We start from the raw sequence: 14,937 nt of genomic DNA on the forward strand, positions 1-14,937 counted from the left end.
ACTTCCTTGTTACTGGACTTTTTAGTTTTCATTAGGTGTAATATTTAATTAAAAGCCTTTTTTTGTTCATAATCTGATCCTCCTAATTGGATCACATGCATTTGCTAGTGTGCAATCAAAAGTGCAGTTTGAATGAAAATTTCTTTCTTTTCAACTGAAAATRTCTATAAGTACCACCAACCCAGCTAAATGTTGATAAATTATTGCCAAACAAAATGAATGATAAAAGCCATCCAATTACAATTGCTTATTGGAAGCAAGGTGCATAACACCAAGGGAATTGCTGAAAGAAAATTCCACTGATTGCARTGTTTTCCTAAGYATTCACCATTCACTGYTGGGAACAGGAAAGTGGGCAAGACYTATCTTTAATYTGTCCACRGTGTTCYTATATAGCATAGCAGAGGACTGTGTTTGCTTTGATGTGGTAACCACATGTGGMACTGTGTGGGTTACATTCAATGCTGTCCTTGCATTTTGTGCATATTCAAACACTGCATGAATGTAAAAACTGTGAAGTGTTACAGAGAACTATACTGTGCCTGTTCAAAAAGTCAGTGTGTTAACATTTTTTGTTCTTGAAGGTATGACTACAGTCCATCTCCTTATGACTCTTTGGTAAAAACATATTTATGTGTTAAAACATATTTATCTTTTTTGGTCACTGTCTGAATTTTTAGACTGAATTTCAAATGAGTGATTTTTCAACCACTATGGACAGTTGTTTCTTTATATTTGTTTCATTTAGGTGAGAAACTGAAAKAAGATCATTTGGATTAAAGATACTATTATCTTAGGAATTTCATCAAATTTATCATGATCATTACACAGCACTGCAGTTAGCTAAACAGATTGTTCTATGTATTGTAGAGGAACGGACATCTGCTGAGAAGCCACAGAAAGGACTGATAGATTCTTACCCGACCTTTCAGAGAAGGAAAACCACTCGTTTTCTTAAAGTTGGAGCTCCTTTCTATCAGGACAACCAACTTCAGGTCAAAGTCTACTGGAAGAAGACAGGTTTGTCAAATTTTGCTTTATTATTTTTTCTAAGGAGGACACTCATCATCCATCTCAGAACTGTAGAACATTAATACAATGTTATAAGTTATTCTGAGTTGATTCTTGCACCTGCCCTTCCATCCGTTCACCATCACATTAAAGTGAAACATTTCCTCTCCTCCTTGTGTTATGTCTGTGTAARCTTTGGTTCTGCTGACTACACACACATTTTGAATATTTGTCCCTGTCTTGGCTATGCTAGTTTTCTTTTTTCTAGCTTCCCCCATTATTATTTCATCTTTAGGTGACTTTGTGGAAACCTGGAATAATTTAAAGTTTAAATAAAAGTTCAGGCATTTTTAATCAGGAATGTTCAGTTTAGTGGAAAATGTGGTTTTTGTTATCCAAAGTGAGATTTATATGTTCTGAGCTTGGTTGGGACTGATCACCTTAAACTTTAGACTTCTGCGAGTGAGATGTCAACTCGTCGTCCAAGCTCCTTTTATTGTCAGAAAAGCAAAGCAGGTGACTTCTGAAGCAACTCATCCCCCACAGCAGCAGAATTGCTCTCTGGAGATGCCTCTCTACTGAGAGCAGAGGGGAGCCTAGAAAGCTCTTCTGTAGAAAGCTTAGAGATGCCTGACATCTCTCTGTGAGCTGAGGTTCTATTCTTGGCASTGTGAGTTGAAAAAAATGAGGGACAGGATTCAAAGATGAGGAGCCAGTGTCTCCCACAGGCGTCAGACAGGGTTGTGCAATTCAGTCTGCAGTCAGGATTGAGCCCAGTGGAACAATCAATCCAACTGCAGCTGCTTTCCTGCCAGCCCCTTGCCAGGAGAAAGATCATGTGTCCTGAGACCAAAATGCTGGCACCCCACTGAAATTCACCTTGTGAATTTTCCACAGTTAGTTATACTTAATGGAGGAAAAATCCTGAGCAGAACARCGATATTCTTGTTCCAACATAGATACCTTGAAATAGGTGTTCACTATTTATAATGGTRCTATAACACTGCTGTTGAGCTTAGAGCCATTGCACCATAGAAACCTAAATGTTTCCATCTAAATCTGGAGCTGAATCTCACCATCTGCTGCATACCTGGAGGTAATATTGGTATTAAAAGCTATAAATATCCATAAAAAGAAATAAAGTAGTCAGCATCTTTACAGCGACTCATAGTTTGGAAATAAGAGTATTTCAAAGTGGCATAATTTCCAGAACTGGAGAATGTCAAAGAAAGATATGTCACAGGCCTGTCAGAAATGTCATGGATTATGTGCTGTCACCTTGTGCCAGAAGTTGCTGACTGTACAGCTGACTCACCTTGTGTGAAGCTGTGTGAAGGGGACACCCAAAGCACATTTTGGTCCTGGGGAAAAGTGGGGGAAAGTGCTGTGAGGGGCACTGGGATGTTTAGGTACCTGCCCCAGCCATACCATGGAAGATGCCTTCATTTTTCTTCCAGAACAAACAGTGATAGCAAAGGTTTGTGAAGAGGGGCAGAATGTGGCAGTTCGTSAMACTTACCTTTTTCTYTTSTTTTTTRAAAAGAAAATATCAGTGTTCTGAGTGACAGCACATGCAGTAATTCAGCAGGAACCATTGCCTCATGTGGAGCTGAAATACAGCAAATCACCTGCTCCTGAGAAGCCAGCAGCTTCTGTAGTCCCTGCAAGAGTTTGGAGATTATGTAGTGTGTGGATGAGGCGCAGTAAATTTGCTGGTGACAATTTACTGCAGAGCAGGTCTRTGTGAGCGTGCAAGGAACACAGCAGGAGGATCACATTGGCTGTGTCCCATCTTCCTGAAAAACAGCCTTTACTGAGCCAGCTGCATTGGGAACTGTACCCACACATCTTTATCCTTTATGAGCTGCACTGTCTTAAGTTGTGTTCAGGGAGTTGTAGGAGGTATTAGAGTGCAGCAAATGTAATGGGAAATTCTGAGAGAGACTGTACCTGAGCCTGCTCATTGCCATGAACATTTCTTTTTTGCTTCTGCTTTAGCAGAACATCTATTTTTATTGTAGGTAGGCAGAGTTCAAATCCTTCCTGACAGAAAATTGACCTCTTCRTCTCTGACATGGTGGATGAACACAGGAGTCCCTGTTGATTGCACTAATGTTCTCATTTTTGTATATTTTGCTATTAAAAATCAGCACTTTCTTGGTGGAGAAACACRGCCATTTTATAATGCTGAATTAGAATGTATAACTGTAAAAAAATAAAAATTAAGAGGTCAGCATGAAACCATGTGAAATAAGTAGGTTGATAAGAATAAGAGTTCCCATGATAAAAAAAAAAAAAGTAGAAGAACTGAAAGTGTCATGTTTAAACATGTTGGACATTTGTAAATTGATCAAATTTCAGTTGGTTGTAGTAGTTTTTGCTTTGTCTGTTTTGGGTTTTAAGTTTTTTTACTCAGTCTGAAGAGCTAAAAATAGGTCAGAATTATAGAAGAATTTAAATGGGCTGGAAGGGACTTCTGGGGATCAGATGGTCCAACCATCTGCTCAGAGTAGAACTAACTCTGAAGTTAACTCAAGTTATTCAGTTCCGTCTCTAAAGTCATGTAACAGATATTGTCATTGTTTTTTTTCAGTGACAGGGAATTTATCCTTCATGACTAGCAGCCTGCAGAGGCCATCTGAGTTTATTRCAACGTGCCTTAGGATTTACAGACAGTGTAGTGCTGTCTCTTGACCATTCAAAGAKAGTTCTTCCATGACTATGAAGATGTATTCCTTAGGGAGCTTTGCAGATGTGCCTCTAGGATGGCAGTGAAAAGAACATGGTGATGACATCTGGGCTGAAGCTCTTGGTTTTATATCATCCTTCTGAATAGAATTCATCACACCTCTGTCCTGTGCAACAACTGCACTGGGGGGGTGTTGCAAACTATTACCAAACTGACTTTGTTATACAGTAAAGGAGTGATTGCACAGCAGTACATAGAAACTGAACATAGTGTTGAATAAAAGTCTGAGAAAGTGGATAAATTTCCATATGTGTGCATCATAATGTGCCACAATTTGGTGAGCAGGAAAGGCTTATCTGGGCCTRTTCTTCAAGTGTCATTTCTTAAGTCCCATTAACTTCAGTAAGTATAAGGCATGAATACAATGCAGAATCTGGACTTTACATTAAAATAAAGCTCTTTCTGAAATAATCTTTCAGTTTGAGTAGTTTGGTATGATGACAGTAATCACTCCAGGATGTATGCTAGCAAAAATATCCAAACTTCAAGCAGTACAAGGTACTTAGCAAATGCATGGGATGTTTGCTAGACAGAGCCATCCTTAGGCATGCTGCATATGAATACAATAGCTCCTTTCTGAAGGAAAAAAAATGTCCTTTCCTTGCTGCCTCTCATTTAGGCCTGGGATTAGAGAAACACAACATTCCTTAAACAGCATGAATCCCCCTTTTGTAAGTGAAAAGTGGAATGTGTTTGTGCCCAGATTTTTTGGCCATCTGAATTGAGAAATTGTCAAGTAGTGGAATCAAATTATACAAATCACTTGTAACTCCTTGGTGCTGAGGTCATAGAGTACCATCCATTAGCAAGAAGGGATGCACTCTGAAACCCTTATTTAAAAAGAGTAGATACTTAGGATGATTAAGAACCTCCCTATCTTGTGCAGTAATCAAGACTGAAAGTGTGAGAATTAAAAGATGCTTAAGTTTTCTCTATTTTTCTGTGGTTGGGTAACTAGAGAGCTGAGTGTTGGAGGCAGCTGAAAAGTGTTCAAGTTGCTGCAAATTTGTGTGAAAATAAGATTTTGCCCACAGACAGAAGGAAAAAAAATCCCATTTTTTATAAACTCACTGCATATATTCTCATCACTTGCTGCAATAATTATAATACATTAAAATATCAGAATGTAATTTCTYTCCAAAGCACTTGTCACAACAATATTTTCTAACTCATTACTCTGCCTTCACTACCATTTTCTTAGTGCCTGTTATTTGAGTATAATACAACTCTCCTTGCTCAGGTAAAGCTTTAGTTTCCTTTTCTTTGAATTAAGTCTATGTGCATTTACTTCCCCCTGTTTAAATTAAACGTTTTAAGTACTTCTAGATATTTAAAATCAATATATCTACCCCTTGGTTTTGCTTAAAAAGACAAATATTTAAAATGCATTAAGACTTGGCTTCAGGCTTCTTTCTTTGTGTTTCTGTAAATGCTAAAGCAGAAGAAAAAAAGAGCACTTAAGGCAGGGAGAGGCAGAGAATCCTCCATTGTCTGACAAATCAACCAAACAAGAATAACSAATTCAGTAACAGAAAAGGATAAAATGCAAGGCAAGGCAAAGCAAACAGAAAGGTAACACCAATGCTTTCAAACCCAGATCTTAGGAAAACAAAATTAACTTTCAYTTAGTTCAGAGACATAAAGGAAGTGACTGTGTGTGCTCACTCTTTGTTTGTAAWAAGGTATTTCATACAGCAGGTTTTAAAATGAAAGCTTGCCCATTGATAACAGATATCAAATGGTCCTTTCTCATGGAAGTTGAGAGCCATTGAAGGTAAAGAGATCCTTCAGTGGCAGCTGGAGTTTCCAGCTGTTGCTGTACAGAATTCAACAGTACTTGCTTAACGCTAAAGCATTATTTAGTTTAGTACTAGCTGTTGCACTGGGCAGATTAGTGTTTGAGCAGCTGGCCATATTCTGATTATTGATATTCAAGCAGTAAAATACTTGTACTTCAAGGTATCACTGTGGTCCAGATGGTTCTTTCCACAAAATGACCTGACTTAATTACAGTGAAGCATACACTGATATATTGCCCTCAGACTTCCATGAGAATACAGAGACTTTGTCTCAGTAGTGGTCGATTGTGTGGGTATGAACAATGTGCATTAGTATTAAGGGATTTAATTGGCAAAGCTGGCTCTAAGCACAGGACTCTTTGGMTAGATCAACTCTTTAGAAATGCACTAGTAAATATACAGAATTTGCTTTTCCACATGGTCCACATCTGGCTCGGATTCCTGTATCCTATGGGCTTCCACACCATTGTGCCTGGGGAGATARGTAGTGCTGTCAGCTTTAATCATCATGAGAAATTATTCCACAGTTAAAAGAATATCCTGTCAGAAGTTTCTGTGTGATTCCTACTCCTCCCTGACTTTGTCTTAGTCCTTTAGTTTATCTTAAAGTAGTTTCAGGAAAAATGTTTTTACCTTTTYGAAGAGGACAAAAAGGAGAATATCTGACCATCTGCAGTTCCTCTTGCTGTACTTTATGAAATGGCTATAGGACTGACTGGTTCCTATCCAAATGTAAAATACTTACTTTAAATGTTGTAAATGGTGGGAGTCATGAAAAACATCAACCACAACTAATAGAATTTGGTGGAGCAGATATTTTCAAATTCTCAAATAGTCTGCAGTTGATTAGTGGGCCAGTTATAAAGTCTTAAAATTACATTTACAGTGGTGGCAACCTCAGTGGCATCTCTCCTGCAAATGGGATAATATTGGAAAGTCTGTTCAAAGGCACAGTTTGCTGCATTTCTTCATGGTTTCACAGGCAGAACMGAAAACCATTACTTGTTACCTTTCACTTGTTTCCAAACCTCCATACCTTTCAGGGTAGGTGGTTAAAGCTCTTTGTATGAGAGACTTAGAGACAAGTTTGTCCAACTGTTATTCTCAGGAATGTAATTGGAATTGATTCAAGGTCTGCCAGGAAATCAAATRATCACAAGTCAAATCAGAGCTACCAACTGTGGTCCCAGAGCACAGACAGGACAGAACATTGGTTTTACTTAACAGGCACCCACTGATGCCTGCTGGAGSCTGTGCTGGACTGGTTTGGTCCAGAACATTCATCAGACTGGTTCTAACACTCTGTACACTTAATTTACACACCATTTATTGCTTCATTTTAAAATTTGTGTAGTGTGAGCTGTGCACGAGTCCTCAGTATGACCTGAGAACTCCAGAACACTTTTAGTCATTGTAAAAGTAGTTTTAATTTGACTTAATTTTTGCATTTAAAAGAARTCTTCTTTTATTCTTAAATTTAGTAACTGATAGAAATTTGAGCTTGATTTCTTTTGAACTTACATTTAAAGATCAAATAGAAATATAACAGCAAATTACCTGGTCAATGAGTTCAATCCAAGGATAGATCATCTTTAGGTGGAATCAGTACCTGCAGTCAGACTGTCAATGCTCATTCAATATTTCATTGCAAAATCATTAATCAAGACTTAACCCACTTGAAGGCTTCAAAAAAATTARCCATCTAACCAATAAATAATCTCTTGCCCGATTTTGAATTCTTCAGGAAAAAAATACAACTTCAAAACCAGCATCTTTATGTACCTTCAATAATACTGTATGCCTAGTACAATTTTTCTGGATTTTGAATTGCTTCCTGAGTATTACCACAACRTAGAAAGTTAATTATTTTAACAACAATCACAGTACTTTATATGTATATGTCTATCACTAAGCTTGTCAGTGTCAATGTCTGATTTGAGGCACTCTCAATAACCAAGGGATAAAATGGGAATCTTTTCACCATCCAKTTACAGAATCACRGAGTATTCTGAGTTGGACCCATAAGGATCATCGAGTCCAGCTCTTAAGTGAATGGCCCATATGAGGATCAAACCCACAACCTTGGCATTATTAACACCATGCTCTGACCAACCAAGCTCCTCCTTTCTTTTCCCCAAACTGTATCACTGGGTCATATTAAGTCACAGCTCTGTCTCTCATACTTACACCACCACACCTGAAGCAGTCCTACCATTCCTACTGTGAGCAAAAAGCTACTGARGTTCAGCAGTTTACAAGATGCTTCTCATGAGCTATGGGTTCATAACTGCTCRTAAGTGCTCTCTTAGCCTGCCTGAGTTCTGGATAAGGCATTGATCTCATGATCCAGGGGAGGTTAACCTATCAGCAGGGAGTCATCATGCTTATGGTGAAGGTGGTTTAAACTAATGAGTGTCCTCTTGTAAATTGGGTCAGTTTTCCTCCACGTGCCTCTTTTTAACCTGTATTTTTTAATTRGCTAGTTTATAAGGTGGCCATAAAAGCAGTTGCGTAGGCACTACAAACAGGGGGAGGAAACTGGGTTATTTGAATGAGTAGCTAGAGTTGGAGGGAAAGAAACCAAAAAACGTTATCTGAAACTGAAATTATATCTAAATTTATATTTATATAAGGAGCTGATGTATAGTGAGTTGTTAAATATCAGTTCATTTTGCTCCTGTGACCATGAACTGGATACAAAATTATCTAGAATAGTCTAGACCAACAGGTGTTCTGTTCTTGGCAGTAGTCAAAAGCAAATCCAAAGGAACATAAGAATAGGACARGAGTATAATGGTGTTTATGCATAGTATTGTTCCAGCTTCAGGTAACTTCTAGTTTACAAAAATTCCTGAGCCCAATGTGATTTCATTGCATTTATTCACTTCTGGTGCATTTATCTTCATGATAATACCCAGTGTCCTATGAAGATCGCCAAATTTCGGAGCATCTAAAACATCCTGAGTGATAAGAGTTCCAGAGTTTTATGTGCTAGTTCTGTGTAGAACCACTTTGGTTTTTGGTTGTTTTTTTGGGTGGGATTTTTTTTTTCTGTTTTGAAGCCTTTTTTTTTTGTAAATAAATGAATACCATTTCTTGCTCTGTTTCCCTTGTCTATACACATGTGATTTTATAGCTATTTAACCTGGTTTTGCTCTGTTCTTTATCTCTTAGACTCATCGATCTTAAACTGCAGATTTAGAAASTGCATGTTAATGCCATAAACTTTTTGAATACTAGCTCAACAAAGCAACATCCTGGTATGGCATTCTGCAGTGCATATCAGGAAAGTCCAATTTTGGAGCTCAGTGGATCACTGTATGTGCATGCAAACTCACCCATACATRGTGTGAGATGTGAGTGAGAAGGGAGTAGCTGGTGCATCCCTGCATCTCCTCCCCACTGTGGAATTAGGGACAAGATGAGTTGTACTTTGTCTCTGGAATTGGGAGAGATTCCAAGATTACTTACCCTCAATATAGTCTGCTCATCTAAATAACTGTCMACATTTTTCAAACTTGCACAGAAGGTTAAAGTTAATGGTGGAGTACCTAGTGACATTTTCAATGTGTGTATAACCTTAACAAGCCTTGGACTTGTTTGTTTGGGTTTTTTTTTCTTTTCATTAAATTCAGGTCTGGGGTGCTTAGATAGCTTTGAAAACGTGGCTATGAGGGAGTAATGTAGAAAGCCTCTATTCAGGCTACAAGCAGCTATTGTGAGACTTGGAGCTTACAAGAGGCAAATTTCCTTGTAATGGAAAACCAGAATGAGATACTGTTGAACTCACTTGTATAGGTTGTTGTGTGTGGGAAAATAAGTAAGGGTAGAGGTAATCCGGCTTAGAGATGATCCCAGGCTTAAATCCTTCAATATAAACATCTTCAAACCTTGAGGCTTCCTAGGTCTAGATATGGACAAAAATACCGTGTCTCAGGCCTGTCTTTAAATTACGCAGTAATTGTTGACACAATTTTTGGAAAGGCTTACTGTTCTATTATGCAAAGAATGTGTTCTGTAGAAAGAAAGTTTGTTTTAAATGGCATAATGTGAGAAACAAAATCTTTGTGATTTAACTTAAACTGCTTATATTCCATGTAAGAGCAGGAAACAGTATAGTTTGTCTTGCTAATAATTGTTTTTTGGGTGAAGTTTAAATGTCAGCTGAAGGTTTTGGTGKTTTTTTTTAATCATACTTCTTGAATAGGTGATTATTAAAACGCTTTTTTTCTCAAGAGGTGTCACGAGTACAACCACAACCATGAATTTCATAACCAAACAAAACTTCGGATTTTTTTTTTGTTTTTACACCATCAGGTGAATCAAGGCAGAGGAAGCAAAAGAGACAGAGCTGTTATAATTCATTTTTTTTCAAGTGAACTTACCTAAAATGCCARCAACAGAACAAGTAGTTTTTCCGGGAAAAAGGGGAGTGCAGAGAGACTTTCAGTACATTAGCACATCAGTGCAACATTTTAACATGAGTTGAAGGTAAATTGTGTTTACCTCACTTTGCATTTGCTAAACTACCATGAGTAAAATAGCACTTGTTATTATATTATTATTTCTCGTCCTAGCTTCAGATCTCAGTCATTAGCTTCAGATTGCAAATGTTGGACACCATGAATCAGAGTAATATAATGGATCATGAACCAATCTGTGAAGAAATAAATGTGTTGTGATCTAGTACTGACTGAGGTACTGAAGTATCCCTTCCCAAGCTGGGCTTCTGTCATGCTGTTATTGCAATGCAATAAATACCATGTGGATCACTTCCTGCTAACCATGTCTTCAAAACTGAAGGGACTAGTAGTAATTAACACTTTTTCATTTATTCACTTGGATTTGGCCCATATTTCAGCCTTCCCTGCATATTTTTCAGGACCTCTCCATCAATTGAATTTTATCAGGAAAAAGCATTGATGAAAAATTGCATATTGTAGATGTCTGTATAGACATGAAAAGTAATGTTGTTCCAATAATCAGATGAACATGAGCCTGAGAGAGCAGCAGAACATTTCYTCAGGAAGCCTTTTAGTTGTATAATATCTTTGGGCACTTCAGAGTTGATAATAAGTTTTACTTTATGAAAGACATTATTAATTTCACAATGTAACATTGCTACAGCTTCCCCATTCAATATAGGGAGGTAAATATWTTTTTTTTCCTGGATGATGTATAAATTTTAAATTTCCAGGATTTATAAAAGAGCTCTGCAAAATCATACTATAACTTTACAGTAGAAACAATCAATTTTGTAGATAGTGAGACATGTACATTATGTGCCCTGAGCAGATTCTGCCCTGTGTTGTGATAGTAAATATGAAACCTTATCTCTTTGTTGTAGCCTATTTTTAGAGCAGTAATCCTGCAAGACACATAATCCAGAAAGGAACTTAGTTTTTTGTATTTCCTTCTTCCTGTTAGTATAAGACCATCAAAGACATGTTCAARACTGACTTTTAACTATGGTTTTGATGGCCATTAATGTCTTGATGTTGCTAGGTTCTAAAGGTTCTAAACTTGCTGGCCTGATCCTTTGGCTACCCTTAACTATTGAAGTTAACACAACTGTTCATATGCCCAAGTGCTTTATTAATAATGGCCAGCATGCTCAGAAGCTTGTAAAAACAATGCCCCCAGCATGCAAAGTAAAACAAAAAACATGGCCAGTCACAAAAAATCACAGTGGTTTGCTATATGAATTATGAGATCTAACAAAATATAATAAACTTAAAGGTTTAGCTGCACACGGAACAAATTATTTCAATAATTTTCTCACTGAATAATTTCACAGATWTTTCATCCTTCTTCTGGCATTCAGTTTAAAGAAAAGTTACCTTTGAATGAAGACATCAGGTTTACATATGGCTCATTATCTACCAAGCTTTGATAGCAACTCCTTTTCACATACAGTGAGCATATTAATTATATGTATATGTTTTGAAGGGAGTCTGTTGAGGTAGTTGACAAAAAATGCAGAATGTAGTCTCTTTTTTTACTGAAATACTCATTTCACAGCTGTTAGTTATTTTAATTAAATTAATAATCTTATGCTAGCAGGTAAAGGTTTTCATATGTCTTATTTTATAATATTTACTTTTATATATTCTTTTATTATAATGGGACAATCTGTCAGACACTGCATGTTAATTGCTTTCAATCCTGTCATGATGCAGAAATCAACTTGATGTTACTGTGTTTATTGATGCCWGACATTTTTATTGTAATTAAACCTTAATTTGAGCTGCTGTTGTTGAACATGTCTGCTGTGAAACCTTGTTTTCCAGCAAATCCCATTTGATTTTCCTTTCTAATAAGTTTTTGTAATTTGGTTGCCTGCATAATAGTGCTGTCACAGCTGGTATTAATTGGCATTTTTGTACCAAATAGTAGAGACCTACCTCAGAATAATATACAAGAGCTGAAATACTTTTAGAACACACACCATTATCATTTCCACCACTTGACAGGGGTGGAACAGAGTTAAGGAGCCTTGAACTGTTTTGCCTGAAGACCTCRAGCAAACCAATGTCAGAATTACTCCCAATTCCCAAAACAAGTCTGCTGCGATTTTCTTGCTGTGTATCACAGGATACAAAGAAATAAATACCTCTTAAATCTCTTTACCTGGTTTCCTGGAGTGASAGTAGCTCCATAATGGTGATGCTGGGCTGCATGAACAAATTTCAGTGCTGTTATGCCCATGCTATGCCAGTTTTTCAGCTAAAAACCTGAAATTTGGCACTCTCCTGGAACAGTAACTGTGCAATGTAAAGGAGAAAAAAATATTTGAGGCAGAGAAGGTAGCTGTCTGCAGTAGTACRTWAAAAAAAAACCAAACAAAAGACCACATTAGATGAAATTACTCATAGTCCCAGCACTAAAGTATTTGTACAAAACAGAAATGTGGAAGAGGTTGATAAAGATGAGAAAAAGAAATCATCTTTACAATGTAGTTTATTTTATATAAACTGTAGAACCATTTAAACTAGAAATTCCATCTAGGAGAAGTTGCAGAGTTACTTGGAATTTTTGTGGATTATTTTTCCGAGGGATACTCAGAGTTTTTAATTCTGTGGGGATGTGATGAGATTTAGCCCAGTAACCATTGTGCAGCCATGGCTTAGGCTGTGTTAAAGTWCTTGTTACTTACTGATTTAAGATCCTTAAATTATGCATATGAACCTGAACTTTTCCAAGTGGCAAACAGATGTAGTTGGCATTGGCATTAGTAAAGTTTTGATCTGTTTTTTCAGCTTGAAGATGTGGAATAAATGCATTTTTTTGCATCCAGAAAAATCGGGAATATATTTATTTGTTTTTATTAAAATKGAACCAAAGAGTTTAAGTTGAAGAGAGGGCGAAAGCACAAAAATCTGCTTAAGAACATCTTTCTTAACGCTATCAATAGAGTTTTGTGATGCTTCTCCTGTAAAAATAAAGGCAGTTTGAAGTGAATTAAAAAAAAATGCTTTAGAGCATCCCCTGATCCATATATTTCTAATTAGAGATGTAAGATTTCTGTCCGAAAAAGTTAACTGCATGCCCTTATTGAGCAAAAGAGCTAAGTATATATGGGATTTAAGGAACATGATCATGAGGTATCTGCATAGAAGCTTCTTCTAAACTCTATAAACTCATTTTATACTTCAGAAAATCTACTTTAAAAGTCATAGTCAAGATAATTAACATCAACTATTAGTTTATTTGAAAAGATTAGTTACATGCATTTGTCTTAGAGATCTAAAAGTCTTTAGCTTGAGCATCTGGAGATAATTTCCATGTCAGTATCATTAAGAGATTTTTAAAGTAACTGTTCTGGATTGCCTTTTTTTCTCTCTTTACATAAATTTAAACTAAAAGTAATTATTTGGATAAGCTGTCTAGTGTTCTTACTTAAGTGGCTATTTTATTGACTAATTTCACAAGCTTAGAGCTGCTCAATTGAGTGCTAGTACTTATTATGTGCTTCAAGTTCAATGTTTCTGTACAAATATTTTGAGTTCTGGAAAGTGTGAATGTCTAATGATAGACGTTCTAACCATGAGAACAATGAAGTTTAAAAGCTTTAGAAAGACTCCTAACAGAAAATTTAGAATCAAGAAAACTCCAGATATTCAGAAGGCAATTGATTCTGTGACATCTGAAATATCAGGGACGCAGACTGAAGGAGTCCGACAGTTTCTTGGCAGTGTTTTGTACTTATTTTAGAAGGGATAGCAGAGTTTTCTGATAAAACTGTCCAAAATCAGTCTCATTAAGTAATGAATGTTCTGTGCATATTAACTACTCAAATGACTTTTTAGGAAAAAGATGTGGCTGTGGGCTCAGTGTATTAACCTCAGCTGAGCTTAATCCAGAATCCTTGGCTCTGGTGGCCGTGGCTGACATTCAGCTGGATGCAGCTTGAGTGGCTCATCCAGTACCTACCCCATTCACAGTGGAAGCTGATAGATTTTTTTAACCTATTTGTAATTTTCTATATTCTGTTCTTTCTATTCTTTCATATATATATACATAATATTTATATATATATAATTTATATATAAATATATAATATATAAAAATGTCTAAAAAATGTTAATTTTTTTTTYYWWTTTTTTCTATCTTTTTCTTTAACCTATTTCTGTTTTCTTCAAATACAGAAGTTATCAGAAACTGCAGGTGTTTGCRAATCGGTTCTTTAATAAGAGATTAAATCTATTTACAAATGATGGAACCTATTTACAAATGCCCTGTGAATTTTTGTCTTCATCCAATAGGCATGTCAAGTGGGAAAGCTTGAAGAGACAAGCAAAAGCACATCCGTTTCTTTATTTATTTTAAATGAGAGGGAAAAATCACAAAGCAGGAAATGTATTTTTTAATAGGTTTCTTTTTGAAAGAAATATTGTTTCCAAAGAAATTGCAAAAATAATTAGCATACATGTTGTAATGAAGAACAGTTATTGCAAAAATCTATTTCAAGGGGCCATTTCAGCTAGTTTCCTACACTAGTTATTTTCTCCTTAGTTTACAATCCTTTTCTTCTGCATCCAAAGTGCTCATAGCAGTCTAATGCCAGATCAGCCTTAAGGCGTCAGAGATATTTGTTTTCCCTCCTGAAACCCACGGTCTGGCACATTAGTGGCTATGTCATACCGAGCTAATTAATAATAACAGACATAATTTTGCATATCTKTATAGAGAATGAAATCCAGAAAAATGTCAGGAACTACTTGCACTACCTAATGAGTTTTCCTTCTTTTGTCAATTCTTTATTGCTTTTTGTTTTGCTTCCTTGTTCAAGCATTATTAKACAAAAAGCTAGAAGAGCTGGAAATAAGTTGAAAGCTTATACTGTTGATAATGCAGCAAGTTTTGTCATTGATTTAG

At 36.4% G+C, this 14,937-nt stretch overlaps 1 protein-coding gene across 1 annotated transcript in view; it reads left to right on the forward strand.

Moving 5' to 3' along the window:
- Positions 1-14,937, forward strand: part of ANOS1 (anosmin 1) — a 120,973-nt gene that overhangs the window by 94,455 nt on the left and 11,581 nt on the right. The window contains exon 9 of the mRNA XM_057389829.1: positions 871-1,020. Within this exon, the coding sequence (XP_057245812.1) occupies positions 871-1,020 (150 nt within the window). The remainder of the gene's footprint in view (positions 1-870; positions 1,021-14,937) is intronic.

Source organism: Malurus melanocephalus, unplaced genomic scaffold, assembly GCF_030028575.1.
Source record: "Malurus melanocephalus ecotype Western Australia unplaced genomic scaffold, MMel_1.1 scaffold_1, whole genome shotgun sequence".
Classification (NCBI taxonomy): domain Eukaryota; kingdom Metazoa; phylum Chordata; class Aves; order Passeriformes; family Maluridae; genus Malurus; species Malurus melanocephalus.